At 37.5% G+C, this 14,484-nt stretch overlaps 1 protein-coding gene across 1 annotated transcript; it reads left to right on the top strand.

The window, feature by feature from the left end:
* The first annotated feature begins 54 nt into the window (after positions 1–54).
* On the top strand, positions 55–12,275 carry C2H2orf69 (chromosome 2 C2orf69 homolog). The gene is made up of 2 exons (XM_002915836.4): positions 55–547; positions 10,791–12,275. The coding sequence occupies exons 1-2, from the start codon at positions 203–205 to the stop codon at positions 11,616–11,618; spliced, it is 1,173 nt and encodes a 390-aa protein (XP_002915882.1). The 5' UTR covers positions 55–202; the 3' UTR covers positions 11,619–12,275.
* The last annotated feature ends 2,209 nt before the right edge of the window (positions 12,276–14,484 follow it).

Here is a 14,484-nt window from a genome sequence, read left to right on the forward strand (position 1 = left end):
CTCCAGCTCCGGGAGCCGAGTCCAATTTCGTGCACACCCCTCCTTCCCTTACGCACGCTGCGCGCGGACGTCGGCCTCTGACGCCGTCGTCGCCCCCGCGCCGAGTCGCGCCCGGGCCGCTCCCGCGGACCGTTGGGCGGCCTGCCGAAGTCCCTCCCTCAGGACCTCCCCCACCCCTGAACCGCTCTCGCGGCCTCGACCCATGTGGGAGTTCAGGCTCCTGCGGTCGCCGCCGCCGCCGCTGCTGCTCCTCCTGCCGCAGCTCAGCCTCGGAATCGCCGCGTCCCGCTCGCAGGCCGAAACCATGAACCTGGGCGGCGGCAGCGGTGCGCGGTGCTCCCCCTCGGCGGAGGGGCGCCGGCCGCAGTGCCTGCAGCTGTCCACGGTGCCGGGAGCTGACCCGCAGCGCAGCAACGAGTTGCTCCTGCTAGCGGCGGAGACGGCGGGGGAGGGACCGGAACGGCGGGCCCTCTCTGGGGACCGGGCGAAAGAGGAGCCGCAACCCGCGCCCCAGCATCACGTTCTCTATTTCCCTGGGGATGTGCAGGTAACCTGGGGCCTGCGTGGACACCTGTTCCTTCCTCGTGTGCATATGCGAATTCCTTCAATTTCCCCCTCGTACTAGTACCGGGTTCCTTGCCTCTCCCGAACACACCCACACATGCACTCAAGGCGTGGCTCTTGCGTTGCTCCACGAAATCCAAAACCGCCCCTGCCACACCCCTGACCCCCTGCTTTTGGAGCCCCAGAGGGAAGGTGTCCTTGGAGGGTTAGGATCGACCTCGAAGAGCCAGCTGTTAGTCCGGGCTTCGAGGGGGTGGATTTTGAGACAGAAGGCACGAGGCACATAATGTATATTCATTCTATAACTTGGTTTCTCAGAGGCGCGAGCGTGTGCGTGTGTGTCTGTGTGTGTGCATTAGGCAGGAGACAGGGATGGCTTTCAAATTAACTTAGCACGTAGTGTTCCGAAAACGCTTGCAGTAACTAAGAAGCAAACAAGTAAAAAAAATAAGGGTATGACACTTTTAGTAACCCTAGAAAAGAAGGGTGGGTGGAAGAAAAGAGACAGTAATTGCTAAGCGTGGCAGTATTTTGTGCTCACCTAAATTCTCTACTTTTGTATGTGGTTTTATCATTATTATTAATTTCATATCTTCAAACAAATATTCGTGGATGTATTGTCCTGGAAAGCTGAGTCTTAATTTAGATTTTAATCCAGAACTTTGTTGTCTTATACGGTAGCCGTTAGTTATATGTGGCTATTTAATTTAAATTAAATAAAAAATCCAGTTCTTCAGTCGCACTAGCTGCATTTCAAGTGGTCAGAAGCCCTTAAGGTCTGTGCCCTAATGGAGAGCACAAATACAGAGCATTTTCACAGAACATTTTCATCATCACGGAAAGTTCTGTTGGGTAGTGCTGCTGTAGACAGGTAAAGCTAAAATAGGGCTAGATGTGTCTCTTATACCATGAAACAGTATTAGTTTATTGTTTTTGAAATAGATGCTTTAAAATGATATAGTTACAAACTTTGTGCATGTGTTAAATGATGATTAAGATACATGTAGTTTTTTTCTCTTGTTCTTATTAACTGGCCTAATTGCTGATAACAACTATGAAAAAACTAGTTGTTAGATTTAAGAGAAGATACTCAGTTAATGCTCTCTTGCTCAGTTTGGGAAAACAGCATGACATTACTGATGGCGACTTGCAGAGATTTGAGGAACAGCTACTGTGTGCATCTATGATGATGATGATAATGATAACTACCCTTTATTGAGCACCTACTAAATGTTTATAAAGTGTGACAGCCAGAATACAATACAGGTCTAAAAAGTGCTAAATACACTTAGACTAATACCTCCTTTTGTTTTGACATCATCCATTTCCTAATGTAGCTTGAGATTCCATTAGCTTTTTGGACAGTGATATAGTGTTGATTTATGAAGAGTATGAAGTGCTTTAAAAACCCAGGTCCTTTAGAGAAGAATAAGGTAATGCATCAAAAGTGTTTGAGGCCAGATTTCCTAGGTTTGAATCCTGATTCTGCACTTTTTAGCTATGAAATATCTGGCCAATTGCAGCTGCCTCAACTATAAAATAGGAAAAATAATTTATAGGATATCAGTGAGAACTAAATACGTGAATACCTAATGAGTAACAGTTCCTTATCTTTCTGATGACCTTTTTTATTATCAGGCTCAATTTGTGGACTTTTCTCCTCCAACTTTACTCCCTTAATGATCTCCTTCAGTCTTGTAGTTTTACATTCTATCTATACTCTAATGACCTTCAACATTTGTGTATCTAGCCTAGTTAGAGTCCCAGAACTTTAGACTACCTATTGCATGCACAGTATTTCCTTTTGGATACTTAATAGATATCTCAGACATAAAATCTCTGGATCTTTGCTTTTTAAATCTGGTCTTCCTCTAGTGTTCCTCATCTCAGTTAATGGAAATTCTTTTTTAGTTGCTCAAGTTAGAAATCTTGAAGTTATCTTTTAGTAACCTCTCTTTCACACCTCATACCTCCATCAATAAATGAAGTTGCTTCCCCTTCTAAATCTTTCTGGAAGTGATCAGATGAATCAGTTTAAAAGTAAGTCCAGTCATGCCACACCACTGCTCAAAACTCTCCAGTAGCTTCCCATGTCACTCAGAGTAAAAACCAGAGAATTCTTCATGGTTCCCAGGGCTCTTAGTCCTCACCATTTCCCACTCTGTTGCTTTTCTGTCTCCTTTTTCAGTTTTACTCTGCCCTAGCAACTTTCTTCATATTTCTCATGGTAGACACCCTTTACCTCAGAAGCTTTAACACATACTGTCTGGAACAATCTTCCTGCAGATTATCTGTAGGATTCATTACCTCACCTGTTTTGAGTCTGCTCGAAAGTTGCCTTCACGGGAGGCCTTTTCTGACCACCCTATTTAGTAATCACACGACCACAGGATCCCTGTCAGCTTTTCTCTTTTATTTTTACCCATTTCATTTACTGTATTATTCATCTTGGTTTTTGTCTGTCTTCCAGCACTACAATGTAAGTTTCATGTCCGTTTTTTTCACTAATACATCTATGATGCTTAGTGACTGGCATGTAGTGGGTGTTCAGTAGGTAACTTGTTGAATGAGTGAATGAATATATGCAAATTGCTTTAAGCAGTGCACAAAGTGCTTGATAAATCTTGGCTATTGTTATATGAAATGCTTTTGGCTCAGATTTTCTCATCTGTGTCTTTGTACTTGATTTTTATGAGCCTTGTGTTTATATGTGAAATTTACCATTAGATACAGCTCAACTCTTCGTGTATCAGTTCTTTTATAGAACCATTATTCTGGTTTGTATCCTATATAGATTAAATAAGCATACTTTCTATATCTTTATTCTTAATTTGGATAAATACTGAGCAGAATTGGGCCAACAGAACTTTGTAGGGTACCATTAGAAGCTTTACCTCATGTTAACACCGATTTATTCTTTGGTATCAATTAGATCTGGTTGTCCATGTAATTTTAAATTTGAATTACCATTACTTTCTTGATGTTCCTTTTGCAATCATTTTGTTGTTGTGTGTCCTTTTTTATTCTATACTTGTTATTTTCTCATTTGAATTAACAGGCAAGCTGAGAACACAGTAATTCATGTTTCTTTAGGTACTTTGATGTTTTTTTTATCCATCAGTAATGATTTTGGAGGGGAGAATCAGGATTTTTGAAATAGGCATGTTCCAATTTTCTTGAGTTATCTTGCTTTTAAAAGCCTCAGGATATAAAATTATACTTTTTTTAAAAATATAAGCTTATAATTTGATGAATTTTAACAAATGTTACAATTATGTAACCAGTGCCACAGTCATGTTATATAACATCTCCATCACCTTAAGAAGTACCCTTGTGCCCCACTTCTGTCTCTTTTCTCAGCCCCAGGCAACCACTGATCTGCTTTTTTTCACTATAGTTTACCTTTTCTAGATTTTCATTAATTTGGAATCATAGTATGTAGTCTTGTGTCCAGCTTCTTTCACTTAGTATATAATGCTTTTGAAGTTCATTTTTACTGTTGCCTGTATCAGTAGTATGTTCCTTTTTATTACTAAGTAGTTTTCTGTGTATGGATATACAATTTATTTACTCATTTCACACTTGGTGAACATTTCCAATTTTACCTTTAAAAAAATTTTGTTTTCCTAAAGGCTAGGATATATAGATGACTGTGCCCTAAGTGTATGTCTTGGTGAGGAAAGACTCACTTCTCCTTTGTCACACCTTTACTACTTACACTATTGCCACACTCAAATACTCCTGAAACCTGATATGTGGGTTTTTTCCCCATACCAGGTGATGCTCTGCGACACCAGCTGGATATCCTAGAACTCAATTCTGACAGTGTCTACCTGGGGTTGTTGTCACATTTCACAAGTTAAGGGCTCAGCCCCACTAGACTGCACCCCCCACTTCAGATGCCAGTCACAAGTCCCAGGTTGTCACCTGTGCTGCTGCTGACTGGCTATGAATTGGGATTGCCATGATACCCTCCTTGGGTTCAGTTAATCTGCAAGTGTAGCTCATAGAACTTAAGGAAACAGTGTACTTACTTTACCCACTTATTATGAAAAGATATGATAAAGGATACAGATGAACATCTAGATGGTAGAGATGCATAGGGTATGTGGGAAGGGGTATGGACCTTCCAAAGACCTCTCTCAGTGCACCACTCTCCTAGCACCTCTGTGTGTTCACCAACCTAGAAGTTACCTGAACCCATGATTTGGGGATTTTTATGGAGGCTTCATTGCATAGTCACAATCAATCATTAACTTCCATTTCCAGCCTCCCTTTGGAGAATGGAGAGTGGGACCGAAAGTTCCAAACTTCTAATCACGTCTTAGTCTTTCTGGCTGACCAGTTCCTATCCTGGAGCCCAACAAGAGTCACCTCATTAGAACAAAGATGTTCCTGTCACCCAGGAAATTTCAAGGGTTTTAGGAGCTCTGTGCCAGGAACCAGGGGCAGATATAAATATATGTATTCTATTATTTCGCACTTGATCTTGTGCCCTGGGGCTTCCTGTGCTCTTGTCAGGCAGTCTTCTTAGGCTGGATCCTGTTATGGTCCTTTCTAACTTGCTTACTTGGGATGTCTACTTTATGCTCAGCAGAAATGCTCCTTTCCCCTGTTTTTGATGGAAGTACAGCTCATATCCAATATAGTTATCCTTGCTTTGCTGTAAGAATAATCCACCTTGCTTGAAATTTAATCATGAATCTTTCCAAACTGTTGGAGACACATGCATATCAAGTTTTCCTAAGAATCTTTTGTACCTTTAGTAGCAGTGTGGGATGGGCCTGTGAGTTTTTGCAGGTCCGTAAGATCTACCTGTGAAATAAGTACCCCTTAATCTCTCCAAGAGATTCTTCTTTTTTTTTTTTTTTTTAAAGATTTTATTTATTTATTCGACAGAGATAGAGACAGCCAGAGAGAGAGGGAACACAAGCAGGGGGAGTGGGAGAGGAAGAAGCAGGCTCATATTGGAGGAGCCTGATGTGGGGCTCGATCCCATAATGCCGGGATCACGCCCTGAGCCGAAGGCAGACGCTTAACCGCTGTGCCACCCAGGCGCCCCTCTCCAAGAGATTCTTTTGCCACTTGCCTCACTGGTGATGAGAAGCATCATGCCCCCTACAAGCATTCCTTGCTACAAGCAAGTAAGTGTGTTACATTCCCAATTGGGATGAAAATTCTCAAAAGAAAACACTCTTTCTGCAGTCTTTAGCCTTTTCTGTAGATTGGCCCTGGGTAATAGCTGGAGTTGCAGAACCAGTTTTGGCCACCTGTTAACAAGTCCTATGGGGATGTTTTGTGTCTCTTTTTAAAATATGGGAGTATTTATCCACTATTTCGAGATCTGGGTTTTGATATAGCAGTAACAATACTATTTTTATATTTTAGTGCGCATAGTTCCTTAGTATGAGCATTTTCCCCCTCTGGTCGTGTAACCTGGGGCTAATCAAAGAAAATACCAAGTTTTTAGATTACCTCCTATGTGGTACACACTAAACTAAGAATTGTAGAATCTTGAGTTCATTTTGGCTCATAAACCAAATAACTATAATAGAAATAACTATTTAATTTCTAGACCTCAGTTTCCTTAGCTATAAAAAGGATTTAGATGAACCCTTTGAGATCTAAGTTCCTATTTTAATTTTATATCACAAATCTGAATGTGCAAGGGGCAGTAGCAGAATCCATAAAAAGTTAAATGATACCCTTCTGGAAGTAAATATTTTTTAACATATTTGACAAACTATTAATATTAATGAGATTATGAACTGTTAAAAAGGACTTGAGCATCCAATTGGGAGAATTATTAAAGGACATGAATAGAGAATTAACAAAAGGAAAAAATGAAAATTGTCAATAAAGATAGAAAAACATTCAACCAGCTTAGGAATCAAAACATGCAAATTAAATCAAAAGTAAGGTGTTTTATCATAGTAGTGAAGATTGTTTAAAAAATTAATGCTAATAGCCAGTGTGGATAATATGGGTAAATTCTTGTATACTTCCAGTGAGAGTGGAAATTGATATTAATCTTTTTGATGGGAAGTCTAAAAATTATGCAAATCTATTTATTGATACGGAACCATGCCTGTAATATATTAAGTAAAAACTGTATGTATAAGCTTGTTGAGGAAGAAGTAAGAATGCTGTCTTATATACATATTTACAAATGTTTATGTATACTAAAGAAAACTGAAATGCTAGACTCCCAGAATTTTAGTAATGATTATTTCTAATTGGTGGTTTTATGGATGGTTTTTCTGTCTTCCATATACCTTTGTATATAGACTAAATTTTTATAGTGAGTATTACTTTCATTACTTTTAGATTTTTATTAGAAAAATATGTGTATTGTTAAAAATTAAGTTTATTTAAGGTTATACATTGAAAAGTAAGTCTCCTTTTCATCCCAATCTCTCCAGTCTCCCATTTCTCTTCCCCAAGGCTACCACTGTTGCTGATTTATGTGTTCTTCCAGAGACGTTCTGTGCTGATGCAAATTTTTTAAAGATTTATTTCTTTATTTGAGAGAGCGAGAGAGCGTGCACCCTAGAGTGTGCGAGTACAAACGTGCCCACTTGCGGGTGGGGGTGGGGAGAGGTGGGGGTGGGAGGGTAAGGACAGAGGGAGAGGGTGGAGCCTGATTCGGGGCTGATCTCAGGACCTGAGTGGAATCAAGAGTCGGACCCTCAACCGACTGAGCCACCCTGCTGCCCCACAAACCTTTTTTTTTTTTTTTTTTTTAAACATAAATGGTAGCATAGCCTACTGGGTTTTTTTAGCACTTGTTTTACAATGCATATGAGTACTCATTAGGCCTGCTTCATTCTTCTGAAACAAATAAATAGCCTTATACATGCTTATTTATTTATGCATATATATATATCACTGAGATAAATTCCTAGAAGTGGAATCACTAGGTCAAAAGAGAAATACATTTAAAATTGTTCAACATAGATAAAGGAAAATCACAACTCTGTTTCTCTTTATCTCACACCCTGTATCCAGTCAATCAGCAAATGCTGTTGACTCTATTTTCAAAATATATTCAGGGTCTGACCACTTCTTATCACCTTCATTTCTACTACCACTCTTGTTCAAGGCACCTTCTCTCGTTAGGATTTTTCTTCAGGAACCTCCTACTGGTCTCCCTGTTTCAACTTCTGACCCTTCAACATAGGAGCAAGAGTAATCCTTTTAAAACATAAATTATGTCAGCCCTCTGCTTCGAGCAAAGGCCAAAGTCCTCACACCTTCCCCTCTCCCCAACAATCTCTCTGACCTTGGCGATCACTTTCTTTCCCTTTTTTTTTTTTTTTTTTAAGATTGTATTTATTTGACAGAGCGAGCAAGCGAGCACCAGCACAAGCAGGGGGAAAGGGAGAGGGAGACAGAGAAGCAGGCTCCCTGCTGAGCCAAGAGCCTGATGCCCAGGCTTCAGCCAGGACCCTGGGATCATGACCTCAGCTGAAGACAGACGCCTAAGCGACTGAGCCACCCAGGCGCCCCCACTTTCTTTTTGTTCCCACTACTGGAGCTGCTCTAGTCTCATTGCTGTATCTTGGCTATACCACACATGCTTCTGCATCAGGGCCGTTTGCAGTTGCAGTTTCTTATGCCTGAAATATCATGATTGACTCCCTTGGTTCCTTCAGGTACTTCTCAGCTATCATCTTACTGGAGACCACGCTGGTTTCAAATAATAATCTTCCATCCTCTCCAAAACTTTGTATTCCTTTTGCCCTGCTTTTTATTTTTTTATTTTTTTATTTTTTTATTTTTTTTTTTAAAGATTTTATTTATTTATTTGACAGAGACAGAGACAGCCAGCGAGAGAGGAAACACAAGCAGGGGGAGTAGGAGAGGAAGAAGCAGGCTCATAGCGGAGGAGCCTGATGTGGGGCTCGATCCCACAACGCCAGGATCACGCCCTGAGCCGAAGGCAGACGCTTAACCGCTGTGCCACCCAGGCACCCCTGCCCTGCTTTTTAAAAATTATACTCCACTGCACTTAACTACCATCTTAGTAGCCACTTGTGGCTATTGACCACTTGAAATGCTAGTCTAATCAAGGAATTAAATTTTTAATTATATTTAACTTTTAAGTTTAAATCTAAAAACTGATAGTTCCTAGAAAACTTTTAAGTATATTTGAACAACTTGGAAATGTGAATCTACTTTTTCAGCTGTAAATTTTATGAAATCTAAATCCAGATCCAGATCCAGTATTTCCAGTGAAAATTTAGCATCCAAATTGAGATGTGCTATGTGTAAACACACACTGGATTTCAAAGACTTAGTAAGAAAAAGAAATGTCATAATCTCTCATTGGTTTTTTAATACTGGTTACATGTTTAAATTATATTTTAGATATATTGGGCTCAATAAAATATATTATTCAAGGTAGTTTCACCTGTTAACTTCTTCTTTAAATATAGCTACTAGAAAATTTTATGTGTAGATCATGTTATATTTCTGTTGGACAGTGTTGCTGTATGGAGTTGTCTGTAGTGTATCTCTGTACTAGATTGTAAGCTCTGTGGGGGCAGGGCTTTAGTTTGTTTTGATACATACCCAATCAGTAGGTATCCAATAACTCTTAGAATAAATTAATAAATTTGAATGAATTTCCCTCTTTTTAAAAATAGCTACTGTGAATAAAAATAAAAAGGAAAACAATTTATATGCATATCATAGAACCTATACAAAAAGTTATTAATATATATAGAATGCTTATATATGAATAAGATCCAAATAAAAAAGGGCCAAAGGTATGAACAGACTCAAATAGAAATCCAGGTGGCTAATAAATATATAAACAAAATTCCAACTTCATTCAAATTTTCAGTAAGTCCAAATTAGAATAAACTATCCTTTGTGTAAGAAATTGAACAGAGATAAAAGAATTATACATACCTCTCTGGAAGATAGCATTGTAGTCTGTATAACTAATCTTAAATTATGAATATTCTTTGACCCAGTTTTTCCATATCCAGGAATTCATTTTTATTTATTTTTAAAAGATGTTATTTATTTATTCACTTATTTATTTATTTAGTGAGCTGTGGGAGGGCCAGAGGGAAAGGGAGAGAGAGAGAATCTCAAGCAGGCTCCATGCCCAGCATAGAGCCGGTGCGGGTCTTGATCTCATGACCCTGAGATCATGACCTGAACCGAAATCAAGAGTCGACGCTTAACCGACTGAACCACCCAGACACCCCATATCCAATAATTTATTTTTATTGATGTAATCACAGATGTATAAAAAGATTTTTCTAGAACGTTCTTTGCAGCTTTGCATAGTTGACCCTTGAACAAAGCAGGGGTTAAGGCCACTGACCTCCCACCCAGATGAAAATCTACATATAACTTTTGATTCCCCAAAAACTTAACTACTAATAGCCTACTGTTAAATGGAAGCCTTTCTGATAATGTAAACAGTTGATTAACACATATTTTGTATGTTATATGTATCACATACTGTATCACATACTGTATTCTTAAAATGAAGTAACATTTTTCTTTAGAAAATGTTACTATGGGGGCACCAGGCTGGCTCAGTTTGGTGGAGCATGGGACCCTTGATCTCAGGATTGTGGGTTCGAGCCCCACATTGGGTGTAAAGATTACTTAAAAGTCTTAAAAAAATGTTAAGAAAATCATAAGAGAAAATACGTTTACAGTATTATGCTGTATTTATAGGAAAGAACTCACTTGTAAGTGACTTGCACAGTTCAAACCCATGTTGTTCAAGGGTCAACTGTAATACCAAAATTAAAATCAAACTTAGCATTTAGGTTGTTAGAGTAATCCAAAAAGGGAGGGTTCAGGATAGCAGCTTTAATGGAAAAATATTTTAAAGTTCTGGAGTAGTCAAAAAGTCTGTTTAATAAACCAATTTTTATTTTCAGTTAATGCGTATACTAAATAAAATTTATTTAAAAATATAATCCTTTTAAAGTAAGTTTTATTTTTAAAATTTCTATTGTGCTATTTAGCTATATCTCATAACCCTGTCTTTTGATGGATTTTAGGTTTAAACTAAAATGATTTAAAATCTTATGATCAGAAAGTAATGATGGATTTATAGTTTTCATTTCTAGTACATTAACTGTTGGTCATATACCACCTCAATTTCCTCCACAATAAAAATGGGAAACTATTTTGTGGAAATAATTTTATATAAATGTGTATTTAATGCTTGTTTCATCTTTCTTACCTTTCAGAATTACCATGAAATTATGACTCGTCATCCTGAGAATTACCAATGGGAAAACTGGAGTCTAGAAAATGTTGCCACCATTTTAGCCCACCGGTTCCCCAATAGTTATATTTGGGTGATAAAGTGTTCCCGAATGCATTTGCACAAATTCAGCTGCTATGACAATTTTGTGAAAAGTAATATGTTTGGTGCTCCAGAACACAATACTGACTTTGGAGCTTTTAAACACCTTTATATGTTACTAGTTAATGCTTTTAACTTAAGTCAGAACAGTTTGTTATCAAAGAAGAATGTGAAAGATTTGAATAAGGACTCCAAAGCATCTAATTGTAGATCCAGTTCTTCTCACACTACTAATGGTTGCCAGGGAGAAAAAGAGAGGACCTGTGAAAAACCTCATGAGTCCACCATGAGTTTTTACCCACCATCACTAAATGGTGCTTCTTTTACTTTGATTGGATTCAGTAAAGGTTGTGTTGTTTTGAATCAATTGCTTTTTGAATTAAAAGAAGCCAAGAAAGACAAGAACATAGATGCTTTTATCAAAAGCATAAGAACAATGTACTGGCTGGATGGCGGTCATTCTGGAGGAAGCAATACTTGGGTTACTTATCCAGAAATCTTGAAAGAATTTGCACAAACAGGGATTATTGTTCATACCCATGTAACACCTTACCAAGTATGTGATCCAATGAGATCTTGGATTGGAAAGGAGCACAAGAAATTTGTTCAGATTCTTGGAGATTTTGGTATGCAGGTGACTAGCCAAATTCATTTTGCAAAGGAAGCTCCTTCCATAGAGAATCACTTCAGGGTTCATGAAGTATTTTGAGACTATGAGAATATTAATGTACTTGTTCAGTGGAAGAGCAGAAGCACTTTGAGTGTTATAAATTCAGAAAATGAGTTGTAATTCATAGATGCATTGTCAGTTTTTTTGGGGGGGCGGGGGGAGGAAGCACACATTCCTAAAATGAGTGTAATGTGCAATAGTATTCCTTGCTTGTGAATGTGAACAGTTTTTACTTTGGATTGGGTTAGAATTAGTTCATTTGAAAAGTAAAAGATGGTTTGTGATAATCCTACAAGGAGATACAAGACCCTTAAGAATGAAAGTTATGATATAGTCCTTATAATAGGTAATGAAAATTTTTATTGTTGGGAATAGTTTATTTTCTGAGTATTGTTTGGAACTAATTTTGGTGACACTAACAGTAATTAGCTATTTGGCACTCAAAACTCCATTTCTCTTCAAATAAAGCAAAGGCACACTGATGTTTTCCATAATTTTGGAATTGCCTCTTAATGTTTTGTAAACTCATAATCATTCTTTAATGTGCCACCAAGTGTTTTTTTCTTAAGAGTCAAAATATATTTTTTTCCAAATTTCCAAGAACGTGCAGTAGTGTACATTTGGTTTTTAAAGTCAGTACACTTAAGCACCATGGCTTAATTTTTAATTGATGACTTTTAGATCAGATATTTTGGAGTTTCTTGACTCTTGGCCAAAAACCAGTTCTTTTGGAAAACTGTTTTAAATTGAACATAATTAGGTATATTGGGTAAAAGTATGCTACAGATTTTCATCATATTGGTCTTTAGAATGAGATCAGCTTAGGTGAAATAAATGTGTAACACTATTTGTTACTGCTCTATTGAAAAGGAGACAGATTCTATAGATCTAAGTCAGTGTTTCTCCAGAAGCATGATTTTGTCTGCCAAAAGAAAGCAGCTCTCTTTGGCCAAAATGCAAAATTATATTGCTATAAGAAAAGTTACAGGGAAAGTTTGAAGACACAAATGATTTAATTTTGGCTCAAAAACTGAATTTGCTTAACACTGCTACATAATTTGGGTGAGGTTTCCTTCTGCTTGTTTTTCTTGACCTAGATAAATACATTTTGAGAAACCAAGATCTAATGAATGTCAACCAACATTGATAGCTGTGTGATTACAATAAAAGGTGAACACTTTTTTATTTATTAATAATTAGTTTTTGCAGGTCATGAAAGAATTAAGCAGGGAAGTAACATGGCTGCTTTCAGGCTGAAAAAAAAAGACACTGAAGCTTAATACCTTAATAACCCAGAGGACCTAAATTTATAAAATACAGAATTAAAATGTTAATCTCTTGGTTTCTTCCCAGAATTATATTTTAATGACTCTATAATACATTCCGTATATTCAGATTTATAAGACTTCTTACTCACCAAATGCTTAAAAATAACATCCCTTAATTCTATAAAGTACAGAATAGTATCTCTCAATTTTTTTTAAGGACAAGTTCGTTTATACTGCTTCAGTTTCTTTAAATACCTGTTTCTTTTGAGACTAAAAATTCCCAACAAGGAGACAAGTCCTGATTCTAGCATTTTATTACCTAATCTTAAAGTACCATGATTGGATGGCTTCTTTCGATGTTTAATAATCCTTGGTTAAATTCATGTGTATCTAATGTTAAGCAGCCAAGGTAGTGAATGCACTAATGAGAGGAGGAAGAAAGGCACTTATTTTTACAGAATTAACTAAAATGGAAAAAGTAGGACCTTTTGCAGAAGGATTCATTTAAAAAATCTGAGATATTTAAAAATCTGGGTTCTTTAGCTATCTAGTCATGTGAGTGCTTATTTATAATTGTTGTATGTATGTTCAATGGATATTAAGAATAACTTACTGGACACTTGGAGCTGCCACTGCAGCAAAATGAGAGTGTTGAATATTTTCTTCAATGAAAATATATTCCAGTGGATCCATATTCAAATATTTTAAGACTTCAAATCTGTCTTCTCTACATTTGTTTAAAACTATTGTAAATGTTAGTGTATCCTTTTGGACTGTGCCTTTGTGTTTGTGTCATGAGAGTCAACTGAGAAGTCATACAGATAATGTGAAAGTTGTTACCGCCACAGCATGAATGTACAGTTGTATTAAATTTAATCCAGAGACGTCTGTTTGGATGTGCTTTATGTCACCAGGTTTGTTAAAACTTGAGATTGTTACATGGAAGGAAGCTATTTCATTCCACTTTGCCAGTTTAGGTTTGTATATGTTTTCATTAACCCTCCATGTTTTTTCATATGAGCAACTTTGAACCTTTCCTTGTAAAAATACATTTCTTCTCACCTTTAAATTGCCCCACAAAAATCTGCTTTATTTCCATTTCTTCTGTTAAATTTCTTGGAGAAAAAAAATCGCTCAAAAGTAAGTTTTTCTTTTTATGTGCTAATCATTTCAGGTATCTGTCCTTTTGCTATCATTACAAGACTTAGTTAGAATATGGTTTGATCTGTTTTTCATTTCATTCATGTAATATCTAAGCACCCACTAAGGGAAGAAAGATCTAGGCACAGACAAAACAGTCCCAAGCATTTGAGTATAGAAATGTGTAGTAGTCTAAGGCAGAATAGAGGTAGAATTCTTAAAAGAACTATTCTGTCATACTTCATTTAAGGGACTTTAAGAGAAGCACATTTTAGAGGATAGGACGTATATGTAGATAGACCTCACCTGTAAATTCAGGTCGGTCTTTACAAAGGCAGAGAGGCCTAGCAGCTCTTAGTGGTAGAGACAGGCAGTTACTTAGGATGGTCATTTTAGTATCCCACTTAATGGAACTTTAAAAAAAATAGAATACAACTTAATTGTATTTAAAACACCCAAGTAGTCATGGACTGTATGCTTCAAATAAGACTTTAAGG

The sequence above is a fragment of the Ailuropoda melanoleuca genome, chromosome 2, assembly GCF_002007445.2.
Source record: "Ailuropoda melanoleuca isolate Jingjing chromosome 2, ASM200744v2, whole genome shotgun sequence".
Lineage (NCBI taxonomy): Eukaryota > Metazoa > Chordata > Mammalia > Carnivora > Ursidae > Ailuropoda > Ailuropoda melanoleuca.